The following is a 15196-nucleotide window of genomic DNA, read 5'->3' on the forward strand; positions in this document are numbered from 1 at the left end:
CAGGCACATCAGCACCTGCACAGCACCATGCTCCTTGTTTCCAGACTGATATTAATGGAGCGTGATTTGAGATAACTACAGCAGTATTCTGAGCAGGGATGTTCACCTGAAGGAGCCATTAGATATCTATGACATTAATTCAGGCTTAATGGCTTTCTGCCCGGGGAAATCTTTGATTTTAATAACGCATAGATCACATCATTCATATCTGGAAAACAGATTTTCTGTGCACAGTGCTTTCCTGGGCTTCGTTTTGTTTCTGTCAGTAACTGCTGCCACATCTTAAATGAGACATCACGTTTCTGTATGTGTAACAACAGCCAACAATCTTTTTGGCTCGCAAGTAAACCACAAATGTTCTTGCTGAAGAATAAATGAGCAGTCATTACCCATTGTGGTGCAAACTTGGGGCTTCAGCACATTTGCATTTACTCCATTTAAACAAAGAGAGGTTGGGCCAACAAGTGCACACAGAGCAGAAACCAGGTTTCTCTTCACACATGTACTCTGAGTGTTTTCCCAAGGCAAACATCAAGCAAAGCAGCGTGTTGTACTGTGTGTTGAAGTACATCGAGAGTCAGTGTAACCAAAGGGTTAAAGCAAGCTGAGCTGTGACAGTGCTAATTTGTGCACAGCTGCCCAACTCTGAGCTTATTTATTTCAAACTGTTGGAGTTATGAGTGTTCCACTGCTGCATGGGAAAAGCTTTCAAATTAAGTTCTTACAGAACAGGGTGTGTTATTTACAACTAAGAATCCGTCACTTGGAGACTTTCTTCCTCTCCATCAATTAATTAAAATCAGGGAACTGTTTCAAGAGGCCGACATCATTCAAAGTTATTCTATAAGACGTAAGCATAAAACAGCACACAAATCGCTTACAAAGGTCTCCTTACGAGCAGGACTTGGAGGGGTTAATGCAGACTTTACACCTGTGATATCCATAGAAGTACCCAAGGCAGGCACCCACCTAACAGCTCCATTTCCATCTTTGAAATGAACGCTGCTGGGCTGCATTCAGCTGGCACCTCCGAACACCAGCACACAGTGCTGCAGCTCTGCTAGCACAGACACACCAGTATGAAGCCCGACTCCACTGGTTTGTTGGGTTACGTGGCCTCCATTCAGTTCACCAACATCCTGCATGTTTCCTGTTCATACAACGGCTTGGATTGGAAGGGACCCCAAGGATCATGAAGCTCCAACTGCCCCACCACATGCAGGGCCACCAACCTCCACATTGATACCAGCCCAGGCTGCCCAGGGCCCCATCCAACCTGGCCTTGAACACCTCCAGGGATGGACGGGGCATCCACAGCCTCTCTGGGCAGCTGTGCCAGCACCTCACCACTCTCAGAGTACAGAGCTTCCTGCTGTCATCCAACCTAAATCTTCCCTCCTTCAACTCAAAACCATTTCCTCATCCTGCTGTTATCTGCCCTTTCAAAGTGTTGCAGTCTCTCGCCCTAAGAAACACACACACCCCTGCTGAATGTTTCTATTCCAGTTGTTCCTTCTTTTTAAGATGAATCTTTTTAAATTAATGATTATTTTTCAGCAATATCACAGAATCTCAAGGGTTTTTCTTCCCCGTTAGCTGCTCTGACAGTGCTTTCCTTCCTGCAGTCATTAGCCTCCCACAACAGCCAATTAATCCTGGCTGTGTTCTTTCTGTTGATCGGCTCTGATTTGAAAGAATGCTGTTGGCATCTGAATTCAAAATGTGATTTATTACAGTTTTGTGGTAATATCACTTCTTCCTTTGCCATGCTTTTTGTCAATGTGGAGAGACAGCACAGACACACAGAAACAAAATACCCCAATCTGGTCTTATTACTCTGCACTTACCAAAATAACACTACTAGTAAAGGAAAGGCCCTCAAATGTCTTTGTATATTAGGAAAGATAATTTAAACCTTCACTTCTCACTGCTTTTATGGACCTTTTTTTCGTGAACCTATTGTCACCCTTCTTCTAACCCAGAAACTGTCAGTTACAGGAGCACGGCACACAGTGATAGAAATCAATGAAGAGTGCTTCCCCAAGCAAATCTAGTCTTTATTTGACAGTGCAAGAGTGACTGCTGAATCCTTTTTTACATTTCATTGATGCTTTCATTAAAAATGAAGCTTAGTTACATAAAAGTAAGCAAACATTAACTATATTGCATAACCTGTGAGGAACTCCACTTCTCCCTCACCTACTGCTTTAACTGCTGTAGTACAGTAGCACAGTATTCTGGACCAAATTGACAAAATCAGCCATTACTGTGAGGGGTTCATAATGTTATAGATCATACAGTGTGAGCGACAGCTTCGCAAAGCCTCCCTTATACATATATATTCCATTATACAATATACTCCTCCATGTATACTGCCCGGATAATCAATGGGTTGTGCTCTAAGTGGCTCAGTGCTTTTGTTCCTAAGGGATCCAAGTCTATGGGTCTGCTGATAACTGCTCTGAGCAAGCGAGAAAGGAGAAAATGCCTCCTCTTGAAGGCTTTGAAGGAAAACTACTCTGTTTATGCTTAGTGCATTCCAGAAGCATTAAAAAACCCACCATATATCTATTGTGGTGATTATATGTCAGATTTTATTAACTTTCTGAAAAAGGAGTTTCAATGGGGAAACTATTAGAGCATCGTTAGGTAGGCTTGACCATCAGGTAACAATATGAGAAATGGAGGTGGTGTTACACTCCACAGTGTTACATGGGTTAACTTGAAAAATAACATCAGGAAACCAATATTACTGCTACTTTCTGAGGTGATATTTCTCAGAGATGTATTTTGCAGTGATAGTTGCTACGATATCAAAGGAAATCAGGTTTGTGCTCTACACAGATCCATGCACATGGCCTGGGGTGCTTTGGGGGAGAGAGGGGGAGCTCTGAGCAGGAGAGAAATGTCATGGGAATAAAACAGTGTGGGCAGGAGAGATCGACTGCCATGTTATTGGTTAAGGATAAACCAATTAATTTAAGAACCTCTTGCTGAAACAGCTCTGCTATTTCTTTTCCAGCTGAACATGCAACGGTTCCCTGAATTCCCCACAACAAGTGCCCTCCTACCACAGCCAGGCACCAAAACTGCAAGACAACCTGCCCTTCCTCCCCATCCCCTCTGCTTTCCAAGCTTCAGAGATGGAATTGATGAAAATCATTTTGCTCTGCTTTGGCAATGGATACAAGTATAACTCCTCCAAACCCTCCATTTTTATAACACAAATAAATTCCTTTTGCAGCAGCTTAGAGAAATCCATTAGCTAAATAACTCCACTGCTTCTGTCTTACGAGCCATAAGGCACGTTCTTACTAAAGGACCTATAAATTATTACATGAAATGCAATCACAGAACACAGAGTTTACGGTACTGATTTGCAATCAGAGAAACAGGGCTATCCATCCTTCCACGAGACAACCCAAACAATAATGGTAAAGTCCCAACAGCTTCCCATATTTCTCAGAGGAGTGAATGATGCTTGAGAGCCTCTTCTACAAGATCTACAGAATCACTTAAATCACCCAACTACCTCATCTGGAAAAGAAGCAGCTCCCCCATATTCCATCACTTCTTGCTCAAGCCAAAGGAGTTCTCTGAACACCAAGTGCCAAATGCATGCAGTTTTAGAGCTGCCCCTTCTTACAAACCCACAGCCAGGTTAAACCTGAAAATGGTTCAGATCTCCCACTGACACCTCAGTGTAACACAGCCCAGGTTCATCTCCATATCAGCCAGCAGTGAGATAAACCAGCCTAATATGATACTCACTGCTTTGCACTGAATGTGCCTGTAACACAATGGAAAGCACAGGAGTGACAGCAGAGCTGCAAGAACCCAGCAAGTAAGGATTTATTGAAATGCAACAGGCACTGACACAGAGATAAAGGAAAGAAACCACTCACCTTTGGAATACCTCAAGCATACAAGGATCACCACTGAAATAGCCTCACCTTCACTGCCAACCCTTAAATGAGGTCTGGGAAGGGGTTGATCCTGGCTCCAGCCCTTCCAGTCACCCAGGTACATTGCATGCACCTGAGCTCCCCTGGGTTGGTCCTGCCTTCCCACCACTGCTCCAATCTGCGACTCAGCATTTCTACTACAGTGCCCTCCTGGAGATGCTTGGAAGCAGTCAAACTGGAGGCAGCTGGAGCCCAGATCCCTGGGCTAAAACCCACCAGCCCTGCCTACCCCTACTGTACAAGACAAGTCCTCCCCAGCTCCTGTCCTCAGCTCCAGTGAGGCTGTGTACAGGGGAAAGTTTTTACCTAAAAGAGAGGAGATTGAGGTCAGGTGTGAGGAAGAAATCCTTTACCCAGAGGCAGTGAGGCCATGGTGCTGCTCAGAGCTGTAGTGCACCATCCCTGGAGGTGCTACAAGATGTTGATGGCTCTGGGCAGCCTGAGCTGGGGGCAGCCAGCCCATGGCAGGGCTGGGGCTGAGGGCTGGGAGGTCCCTTCCAACCCAGGCACTGGGAGCTGTGAGTGCTGGTGGGATGCAGGAATGGAAACACACATTGCATGTCCTGGAAATGGCTTCTCATTTACTGATCACCATAAGGCTGAATGTTTGCTTTGATAATTGGCCTTTGCACAACAAAAGGCATTAAGTCAGCCTTTGTCTAAGTCAGTCACAGTGAATTATTTATGAGACCTATTTTCATGCGATTAATCTCCGAGGGTCTAAAAACAAAACTTCTGAGATGCAGTTCTGCTCTTCACTAATTGCTGCTGCTCTTCACTAATAGTTGAGGCAGTGAGAGTCACAGAGTGCCATTTCCCTTCACAATGTGCCCACCCCATTGCTGGGTTGGGGTCGGATGGCACAGCACTCCTCCAGGAGCCAGAGGAAGGCTTTTAGGCGATGGGGAACTCCTTGCTGTATCTATCCACAACTATGCAGCTGAGACTAGAAGTTGCCTTACCTGCATGCACACACCATGCACTGCTGTAAGGAGGAAACCCCACATCCTGACCAGCAATGCATCCCTCAGTCCTTCTGAGAAGGCTGCTGCTGCGCCCCATTCTCAGCACAACATGGCCAGAACTCAATTAGCTCTGCTCGTTACACGGCTTCTGCAGAGAGAGAACTTGGGATCATGCTCAGCTTTGGGCACAAACAACCCTGAGAGGATGCTGAAGGATATAAAGATCGATGTTATGCTGGAATTAGGAACTGCCAGGAAGCAGCAAAACCCAGAATGTGCCAGGTGACCTTCCCTGGTAGCACCATGCAATGAGTTGCCATCTAACATCAAGAGCTGCCATGCAAAGGACTGCTCATTGCTTGGAAGAGCTAATTAAAAGTGATGAATTAAGGCACAGCAATGTTAAGCAGCGCAGCTTTCCATAAGCAAGCTGAAAGGGCTCGGGCTGCTGCTGCCGTGCCATCTTTGTTTGAAAAATGATAGCGAGTGGCAGGACTGCTTTAAATTCAACCTTTAATCTGAGTCTTAATAAAAATGCATTTCTAATGATAATTAAGAGGATGAAATAACTCAGACTACTCATTTTCTGGCTCCAAATGCTTGTTTGGAGGGCCGTAATTACTCACGTAATTAAATGTAGGTGATGGTCTCTCCTGTGTGTCCATCTTTGTATACAGATGTACAAATAAAAGCACGTGCTCGTTGTCTGAATGGCACTAGCCACAGAAATGGGTTGAATTCTAAATGCATTGCTTCAATATTTCAGCATCTGTGATTTAATTTTTAAAGTTCCTCGAGCACATAAGTGCTTGTGAACCCTGTGCTGAACTCCTAGAGTTCTGGTGTTAATAGTTAATGTCCATAGCTGCACGTCTGATGCTTCACTGGGTCACCTTCCTGCTTTCTGCTCCATGATGCCCTGAGTCCAGCTGTCACCCAGCACAGCAAAGGAGCTGCCTCTGTTGGATGAGCCACATTCACTTTTCACAATGCAGACTCTGCTGAAGTGAAACCACTGCTGGTCTGCAATGAAATGAGCCAGGGTGGGATTTTAGGGGAAAAAAGGAGCCGATCCATTGTCTCCTGTTTGCTGCCTGCCCCTGCCCAAGCTGCCCGGCCTCAGCACCCAAAGGCAGCAATGAGTCGGGAGCTGGCAGCAGCACATCCTGCAGCACAACTCAGAATAATTATCTCAGCTGAATTAAGTGCTGGGAATTAGCATCAACACTGCACCACACCGGTACAGCCCTGCCTTTTTGTACCCGTTTCTCTCACTGCTTTGCACAGAAGCCACGAAGCCCTCCCTGCAGCGTTGCTGTGATTTCTGCTCCTCTGTCACCAGCATCTCCCTTCCAGAGGAGTTGGGGCTGTGTGATTACAGGAGATTCCCCTCTGACTGCAGCCCAATGCCACCCAGCACTGCTGGGGGTGGAAGCAGCCCTGCTTTGCCACAGCACACAGCCACCATAAGGGTGCTGTGCAGACCCACCAAAGCCAGAGCTGCGTGGCCGGCCGGTGGCCAAAGGCTGCTCAACACCACCGCATTCCTAATTCAGGATGTTCCAGATGTGCCCAGCCCACTGCAAAAGGCTCTTTGTCCTCTAATGCTTTAATTACGGTTATCCTTTAATTCCATTTGCTGCACTGTGGTGCTGCCATTCAAGTGCTTTCCAATAGAGCCATTATGCAAGAAAACATGAAACAAAAAATGAATCAGCTGTTAAGCAAGAGGAGCCAGAGCAAAATGCGCATCTCATGTCCTTCTGTTAACGTAGGGAATGAGGAATATTTCCTTCCCCAAAGAGCAGCCAGGCATTGCACAGCTGCACAGGGAGTGGGGGGTCACCATTACTGGGGCTGTCCCAGAGCTGTGGGGATGTGGCACTGAGGGACGTGGCATTGGGATGGGGGGGGTGGGGGAGGGTGGACATGGGGATCCGAGAGAGCTCCTCCAGCTTGAAGGATTCCATGACTGGACATACATTTATCAGACCTCCTTGTGTTTTAATTAAGGAAAACAAGAAACAAACGAAAAAGCAGAGAAGTGTCAGAACACCACGACAGAAGCAGCAAAACAAATCAGTCTCAGCATAGCTTGTCCTCCTCTAGCTTTCTAGTGTTCCACCTTGATGCTGTTTTGGTTTTCTTCAAGATTCCTCCAGGACCCACCATGTACAATAATGAAAACCTTGTGAGTTATTTTTAAATATATATGGCAACCAGACCACTTAAACATCCTGGCTTTAAATCAATACATGACTGATAATTAGATACCAAACCTAATTCAGTCCGAAAGACTTGGAGGTCAGGCATCAGGTACTATTTAATTAAGTAAATATAAACCATATTGATTGTGTTTTTGTATTGTAAGCCTTTTTATGGCTTATTTGTAGACTGCAATGAGAGAAGCAGCCCAGGAGCTGCCAGGCCATCCCACTGCTGCCATCCCACTGCTGCAAGGGGTAAAACCTGTAGTGACAGTGAGGGCTTGTGCTCATGCCTTTGGGCTCTGCATGGCTCCCACCATGGCTGCCTGCTGCCCCAGCACACAGCGCTGCCCACACAGATGCCTATCAGAAAGCAAAGTGCTCCTCCCGCCTGCCACAGGCTGCTCTGTGCCATCCAACCAACAGAGCTGTCACTGATTGTTTGCCTCCTGAACTCTGCCGTAGGATAAAGAACAGATTTCTCCCCATCCTTTTCCCATTTTTCCCATCCTTTTCCCTCTTTCCCCCATTCTTTTCCCATTTTTCCTTTCCTTTTCCCATTTCAAGACCTCGTAAGCCATTAATCAACTTCTAAATGACTCCTTACACATGATATGAGAGCAGCAATTGGCTGTTCCAGAAGGTTGAGATTTACCCCAGTGACTCCTGCCATGGTTGCTGCTCAGCCCACCACAGACCCACGCAGAGCTGTGCAGTAACAGCAGGTCCTGAAGTTTGGAAGGTGAGGATCAGAATCACATTTACAGCCACAAGCTGTAATGCCTTGCATTCACTCCTCATGCTTTTGGAGTCCACCAAGTGTCACACTGGGGCTGTCAGAGCCAGGCTGAGCTGCATGGAACACCCACATAGGAAACGCTGTGCCCCTCCATCCTGCAGAGAGCTGCCTTCTTTCACATCAAGAAACTTCATTTTCTCCTCCCTCATCTGGATGTTAACATTCCTGCACTTCAGCTTGTTCAACTCCGTTATTATCCAAAGGGCTTCCTGTTTGGCTCGGAGGAAATTGGCTTCATTTAAAATGCCCTTTTGCAGCTCCCTTTTAGAAGTAATTTTATTAAAAAATCTGCTCGATGTCTTTGCATTTAATTGCTAATAATAGTTCCATTCAAGTACCACTTATAAACTCAGCAGGTCTTGACCCTAAGAAGCATCGCTGCTTTTCAGGCTGGGATGCACACAGCAGGGATGCATGCAGCAAATGCATGCAGCAGGGATGCTCACAGTAGGGGTGCATGCAGTGGGGGTGTACAAACAAGGATGCATGCAGCAGGGGTGCACAAAGCAGGGATGCTCATAGCAGGGATGCGTGTATTAGGAGAGAAAAGAAATGGAGGGGGATGAAGGTGTGACTGTTTGCACCAAGGGCTCGGCAGGACCTGGGAGGAGGTGGCTGCCCAAGGAGGCTGTGGATGCGCCATCCCTGCAGGCATTCAAGGCCAGGCTGGATGTGGCTCTGGGCAGCCTGGGCTGCTGGTTGGTGACCCTGCACACAGCAGGGGGTTGGAGCTGGATGAGCACTGTGGGCCTTTGCAACCCAGACCGGGAACCTCTCCGAGAACGGACAGCCGATCTCACATAGCAGCGGGGAGCGACGTTCTGCAGACCCGGAGCATCCCGAGGATGGATCTCGCATTGGAAAAGCAGCGCATCTTTCCGCCCCATCCGGCCGCCCGTCCCCGCTAGGTGTCACTGCGCGACATGAAATCCGCGCTCTGTTCTCGCCCCTCTCCGTTCCGAAGCGCCCCGGCAGCGCTCGCACGAGTCGTGGATGGGATTTCAGGCATCGCCGCCCCGGGAGCCGCTGTGTCCCAGGCCCAGAGCCGCAACAGGAGCGGGCGGAGGAGCCGCCGACCTCACTGCCACCGTCCCGGTGCCCTCAAGATGCAGGCAGTGTTTGTCCGGTGTCCCCCATTCCCGTCAGAGTCTGTGACGGCTCCTAGAAGCCAGCCGCTGCCTAAGGGACAGATTTAGAACCCCCATTCCATTCCACTCACACACTGTTTCAATCCCTATCTCACTCTATCCCGATTCTTACCTCATCTTGTTCTCATTCCTCTTACTTCTATCCCCATTCCATCCTCAGCTCATCCTCATTTCTAACCAATTACCAACCTCATCTCAACCCCATTCTCATCCCCATCCTATCCTGTCCCTATCACATTCCCCTCCCTGGTCCATCCTCATCCCCATCTCAATTTCCCTCTCTGGATTATCCTATCTCCACCCCATGTACACTCCCACCCCCATCCCCACCTCCATTCCCACCCCAATCCCAACCCCATCCTATAATTCCTCTTCCCACCTCCATCCCCTCCCAAAGACCCAGGCTGGGGGCTGCCTTGCAGGTAAGCTCTGGTTGCCACCCTCTCCCTCCGCTCTTTGGGGTCAACTCCAAGCCTGAAGCAGGGGAGAGGAGCCAGCCCTATCCTGACCCTACAACAAGTGCTCTGCATCACCTGAAATGTGCATCACCAAACCTCTTAGAAACTTTCTCCAACGGACACTCCAAAAACACTTCACTCCTCAAAGCTCCTCCAGTTCTGGCTGGCAAATCAGAAGGATGAGAACAAAGGCAATGATGGGAAAAGAGGTTAAACTGCACACCATGCCATAGCCCTGCCATTAGATCGCAATGGGGAGGTTTGGCAAGCACACACTTGTGCCTGTTCAGAGGAAGAACTTTTGTTTCTATCAGTCCCTCACCACAGAACACCAAAGTCAATGATACCCCAGTGCTAAGAGGCACCACACACACAAACTGAGAGTTGCCCTCTGCAGTTTCCTAGCACTATTTACACGTTTTCTCACTACTGCCCTGTTTGGCTGTGGCAGCCCCATCTCTACCACAGTTCTGCTGCTGCTGCTGCCTCGGGGAGCAGAGCCTGTTATTAGGAAACATTTCCAAAGGGGAGAAGGAGGGAGCTGCGTTCTGCACAAAGGAGTTGTGTGGAGCTGAACTTCTCTTCCAGCATTTTCCTCTGGCTAAAACAACTGCCAGCACTCCCTCTGCTAATTAGAATTAATACGATCTTCTTCCTCCAGCAGTAAAAACAGAATGTTCTCCTCGTGTCCCATCAGATAAGGCTGCAAACCTCAGCCAGCAGGGCCGTCAGGTGCCTCAGAGGGGACACACAGGCACCAGCACCCTCAGCTGTGGGTGGCTGTGTGAGCAGCTAAGGAATTGCCCCCCAGCCTCAATTTACTGCAAGGGGCCCAGGAAACACCATTTTCCTGGCCTGGCCCTCAGCTCCCTGTTAGTTCATTCCCACGGTGTAACGTGGCCATGGTCCCGGCCGGCCATGGGCAGTGCTCATATCCACATCCCTGCTTGGAAATACCCCCAGCCATGGCTCAGCTCGAGGAGTGGAGCAGCTGTCCCCTATCACCCCATATCCCAAACATCGCTCCTGGCCCTGCCATGCTAGTCCCAGCTGTCCCAGCACCAACCATATCATTGAATCATAGAATGGCTTGGCTTGGAAGGGTCCTTATAGGTCACAGAGCCATAGAATGGCTGGGTTGGAAGGGTCCTTATAGGTCACAGAGGCATAGAATGGCTGGGTTGGAAGAGATTTCACAGCCCCAGCCCTGCCGTGGGCTGGCTGCCCCCCAGCTCAGGCTGCCCAGGGCCCATCCACAGCCTTGGGCACCTCCAGGGATGGGGCACCGCAGCGCTGGGCAGTGCCACAGCATCACTGCACTCCGAATAAAAAATTCCCCCCCTAACATCGGACCTCAGCCTCCTCTCTTTTAGTTTAAAACCATTCCCACCCGTCCCATCATCTCCTGCCCGTGCAATCCCTGGACTTTTTTCCTAAACCAAAACAACCCTCAAAACGCCGCTCCTCCAAGTCCGACCTGCGCCAGCCCGTCCCTCCCAAACCCCACCCCTTAGAAACCCACCCTCAGAACTCTCTCCTTTAAGCCCCATCCCCGGAACCCTCCGCCCCATCCGCAGGATCCCTCCTCCAGGTCCCTCTCCCTCACACGCAGCCCCCAAACTCCGACACAGAGCCCCGTTCTCCCCCCCACCCCGAGCCCCGGTGCCACCCCCCGGGCGGGGCTGGGCGGGGCGGGCGGAGCGGGCAGCGGCTCGGTGCGGGGCTCGGCGGGGCTCGGCTCGGCTCTGCGGGGCCCGGCCCGCTGCATGCGGCGGCGGCGGCGGCTGCGGGGCGGCCGGGCGGGATGAACGGCTCTGCGGGCGGCGGGACGGCGGCGGCGGGGCTGGTAGCGGGCGCCGGGAGCGCGGCGCTGGAGCTGGAGCGGGCGCTGCGCTGCTGTACGGCCGCCTCCGCGGTGACCGACGGCGGCGGCGGAGGAGCGGCGGCGGCGGACGAACGGAGCCTGTACATCATACGCGTGGTGCAGATCGCCGTCCTCTGCGTCCTGGCTCTCACCGTCGTTTTCGGCATCTTCTTTTTGGGCTGCAATTTGCTCATCAAGTCGGAGAGCATGATTAACTTTTTGGTGAAGGACCGGCGGCCGTCCAAGGAGGTGGAGGCGGTGGTGGTGGGACCGTACTGAGCTCCGCTCCCCGCGCCCCGACGACGCGGCCCCGCACGGAGCGCTCCGCCGTAGCGCTGCCCGCTCCCGTCCGCTCCCCGCTCCGAGCGGCACCGCGGCCCCGAGGTGCGGGGAGAGCCGCGGCGCCGAAGTAAAACGCGCTCTGATGGCAACAGGTCTGGGCTGCTCTTTTCCTTCGCGTTGAGAGCCGGGATGGTGGGCGGGAGGGAGCGGGGGGCGGCGGCGGCTCCGCGAAGCGGTCGGGACCCCTCCGGCCCCGCGGATGGCGGCCCTGGACAGCGGCACCGACGCCTTTTATGAACGCAGCCGAAATCCTCGCCAACAGGTGATTTCTTACAGCCGCGTTTAAGGGGGAGATATTCAGATATTCACGCTCTGATAAATGTTTTACTCCGTCGTCCATTTCGTTCATAGGGATAGCGGAGCATCTTTCTGTGAGAGGCTGGCAGTGCTATTTGTCACATCCCCCACAGTTGCCAGCCTGAAATCAATACGGCCACATTTGCTGTAGGAGCAGCGGATGCGGCAGAAGCGCTGGGGATGGGTGCGGGAGGGCTCCGGTTCCCGGCACCCCTCCCGTGCCGCAGCCCCGCTCTGTGCCGGCCAGGTTCCTACCGGTGCCGCGAGGCTTGGGGCTGCCCCGTTGTCTCTCGGCTTATTCCGGGCTGATCAGAGCACCGATCATTACGGCCATCGACAAGAGATGCTGAGAGAAGTTTCTTCTTTGATGGTTCGATGCTGAAGGGAACAATCTCACCTAAAGGGTGGTGATGCACTGGAACAGGTTGCCCAAGGAGGCTGTGGATGCCCCATCCCTGCAGGCATTCAAGGCCAGGCTGGATGTGGCTCTGGGCAGCCTGGGCTGCTGGTTGGTGACCCTGCACACAGCAGGGGGTTGGAGCTGGATGAGCACTGTGGGCCTTTGCAACACAGGCCATTCTATGGTTCTGTGATTCTATGAAATGTAGCATTTCCGACGAGCACTGGAGCTTAGGTCCTTTTTGGGTTGGAGAGTAGAATCGAGCTGGAGCTTGAGGCAGCTCCAGACAGAGAATAAACTTTTGGTAGCGAATGAAACCAAGCAGGATTTCGCAATGTGGTGCAGTTCCCTGAGATGAGCAGCAATCTCAGCTGTGTACTCATTTAAGGGAAAGAAAAAGAACAGATCTGCCTGTTCTCCCGGGAACAAATATGCTGTGGAATTTGTCATTAAATCAAAAGAAATGTTACTGAGCTATCCATTGACTGAAACGATGGGGAGAAAAGTAACCAAAGCTCTCCTCCCTTCTTTACCCCTTAATGCAGGAGGAATGTGAGATAACACAGCATTTAATAATACAGTACAAAGGAGAACTCCTCATGGAGATGTTTGGCTGATTACAAAACACCCCCAAGTTGTTAACTCACATCCCTTGATGGTAATGCAGCACAGTTGCTCCATAGCCTGCCTTGCTAGCAGGGCGCTGCGTACCTGAGCGCTGCTTGAGGGCTAGATTCATTACGTATTCTTTATTAATTACAGCAAAGTGTAAGACATTTTAATTAACGTTTGCCAGAAGCCACAGTTTTTTCCAATGCTGTAAATCTGAGGGATGGTAAAGCCCTGGTGCTGTAGCAGAGCAGTCAACCCAGGAGGCAGCTGCCTGTGGCCCGAGGGTATAACACGAGAGCCCCCATCCAGCACAGTGCTTCCAGCCTATCTGTAAGCACTGGGTTTTGGATGGCCAAAGCCACACCTGCTCCTATGAATGAGCAGAGGAGTCCCCAAAGGAGGACAATGCCACCTCATGCTTGGCTCCAAGACGATACAGACAACCAACCTGCTTCTCTGTGCTTGTCCCTGGTAGAATACGCTTGATTTCACCAACCAAGGTGTGTTTCATTGACATCATTCTGGTTCCTCTGTAATATTTGCATTCATGGCATTCCCAGAGGGGCAGTGGTTGGGCTGAGTGGCCCCAAGTACTTATCAATTGGTGTGAGCTCTCCAGAGGACACCTCCAAGTTATGTGGGGCTCTGCGATGCCCAGTCACTCTGGGGGGATCTTGCAGAAGGACCCTCTCACATGACTCACTGCAGCCTCTCAATGGCTGGTTTGGAGTCAACAAGCCCCAAAATCCAGACAGACCCAACCAGAGAAGGGCAGCTGGGTTAATTCCTTACGTGGTCACTCCTTGAGCATTATAGGGTGGTAGAGTGGTTTGGGTTGGAAGGGACCTTCAAACCCATCTGGCCTCAATCTGTGCTGAGGGCAGGGACACCTGCAGACTGGGTTCCCAAAGCCCCATCCAGCATGGCCTCGAGCATCTCCATGGGCAGAGCATCCTCAGCTGCACAACATCAGCTACTGATGCAGCAAACTAAAAAGCATGAGCCCAACTCCCCCAAAAGCAGGGCTGGAGCAGCCTCACCTTAGGCTGGTGCACTTCTGGCGTGCTTTACTCTCTCAAAGGTAGCACAGCAATTTTGCCTGGGTGAAAGCAGTACCCAAGAGGTGCCTGTGTAGCAGAGCCTCGGGCAGAGCTTGATATTGCTGCCCATCTACAGAGCATCCTCCTGGGCCTGCACATCCCTGGCTCACAAGCAGTCTCCTTTGCTTCCAGCTGGCTGGGAACGAAGGCTGGGAAACATGAGATAATGGATTTCACTCTTTCAGCTCAAAATGTGCACTAATCTCCCGGAACAAAGACCAGGATGCATCTTAGCCACTTCCCAACAGCCAGTGGTGTTCAATGCTTTAAAAGAGATACACTTATTACAAACACATTGGCAGCTGCAATTGCCTTTAGATAACCCTTTAGAGGTACTCAGCTTCAATCCCTCTTGATGGCCATACAGTTTTAATTGTATGTTTCCCTCATCTTCATAATCAAACAGTGCCAGAAAGATGCACGCCAGCAGGTGAGATCTGTGCGATGCAGTGTTCACGTTCAGGCCATGACTCTATGGAAGCATCCAGGAGGGCATCCCCTCCAAGCACACAGGCTCTGAGCCCCTCTCATGTGCCACTAAGGAATGAACCACTGCAGATGCTGCTCTCCTCGCCCCAACCTCTGTGTATGCACAGCTCCTCCTGCTGCACTGATTTCAGCAGACGGTGATGCGTGGCCCCAAGGGACGACACATCTCTCAGCTCTTTGATATCATAATGCAGCAGCATCCCCTCCATAATGAGGGTTTAAACTTGCTCACTCTCCATGAACGTGCCATTCCCTGCAGTGTGCCCAAGGGCTGCAGCTCACTCACAGCCAGCCCAGCACTGCACTGCTCCCACCTCCTCTGCACCAATGCTTCCCAGCACCAAAATGGCAACGTGGAGCTCTTGCACAAAAGACAAGCCAGCAAGCACACGTGTCCCATGTGGACAGCACAGGAAAAGCACTGGCAGCAGCTCAGTGATGTTGAATGAGTGCCTGGTGAACTGGTGACTTCAAGCAGTGTCCATGTCTGGGAAAACAGTGGGTTTCCAAGCAAGCAATGTTATCCATGGGAAGCTGAGGCACCAGCGCT

General features: G+C 50.7%; 1 protein-coding gene across 1 annotated transcript; it reads left to right on the top strand.

The window, feature by feature from the left end:
- Nucleotides 1-11331: 11331 nt before the first annotated feature.
- Nucleotides 11332-11839, top strand: RPRM (reprimo, TP53 dependent G2 arrest mediator homolog). The gene has a single exon (XM_015868907.2). The coding sequence runs from the start codon at nt 11347-11349 to the stop codon at nt 11683-11685; it is 339 nt and encodes a 112-aa protein (XP_015724393.1). The 5' UTR covers nt 11332-11346; the 3' UTR covers nt 11686-11839.
- Nucleotides 11840-15196: the final 3357 nt, after the last annotated feature.

Source organism: Coturnix japonica, chromosome 7 (assembly GCF_001577835.2).
Source record: "Coturnix japonica isolate 7356 chromosome 7, Coturnix japonica 2.1, whole genome shotgun sequence".
Taxonomy (NCBI): domain Eukaryota; kingdom Metazoa; phylum Chordata; class Aves; order Galliformes; family Phasianidae; genus Coturnix; species Coturnix japonica.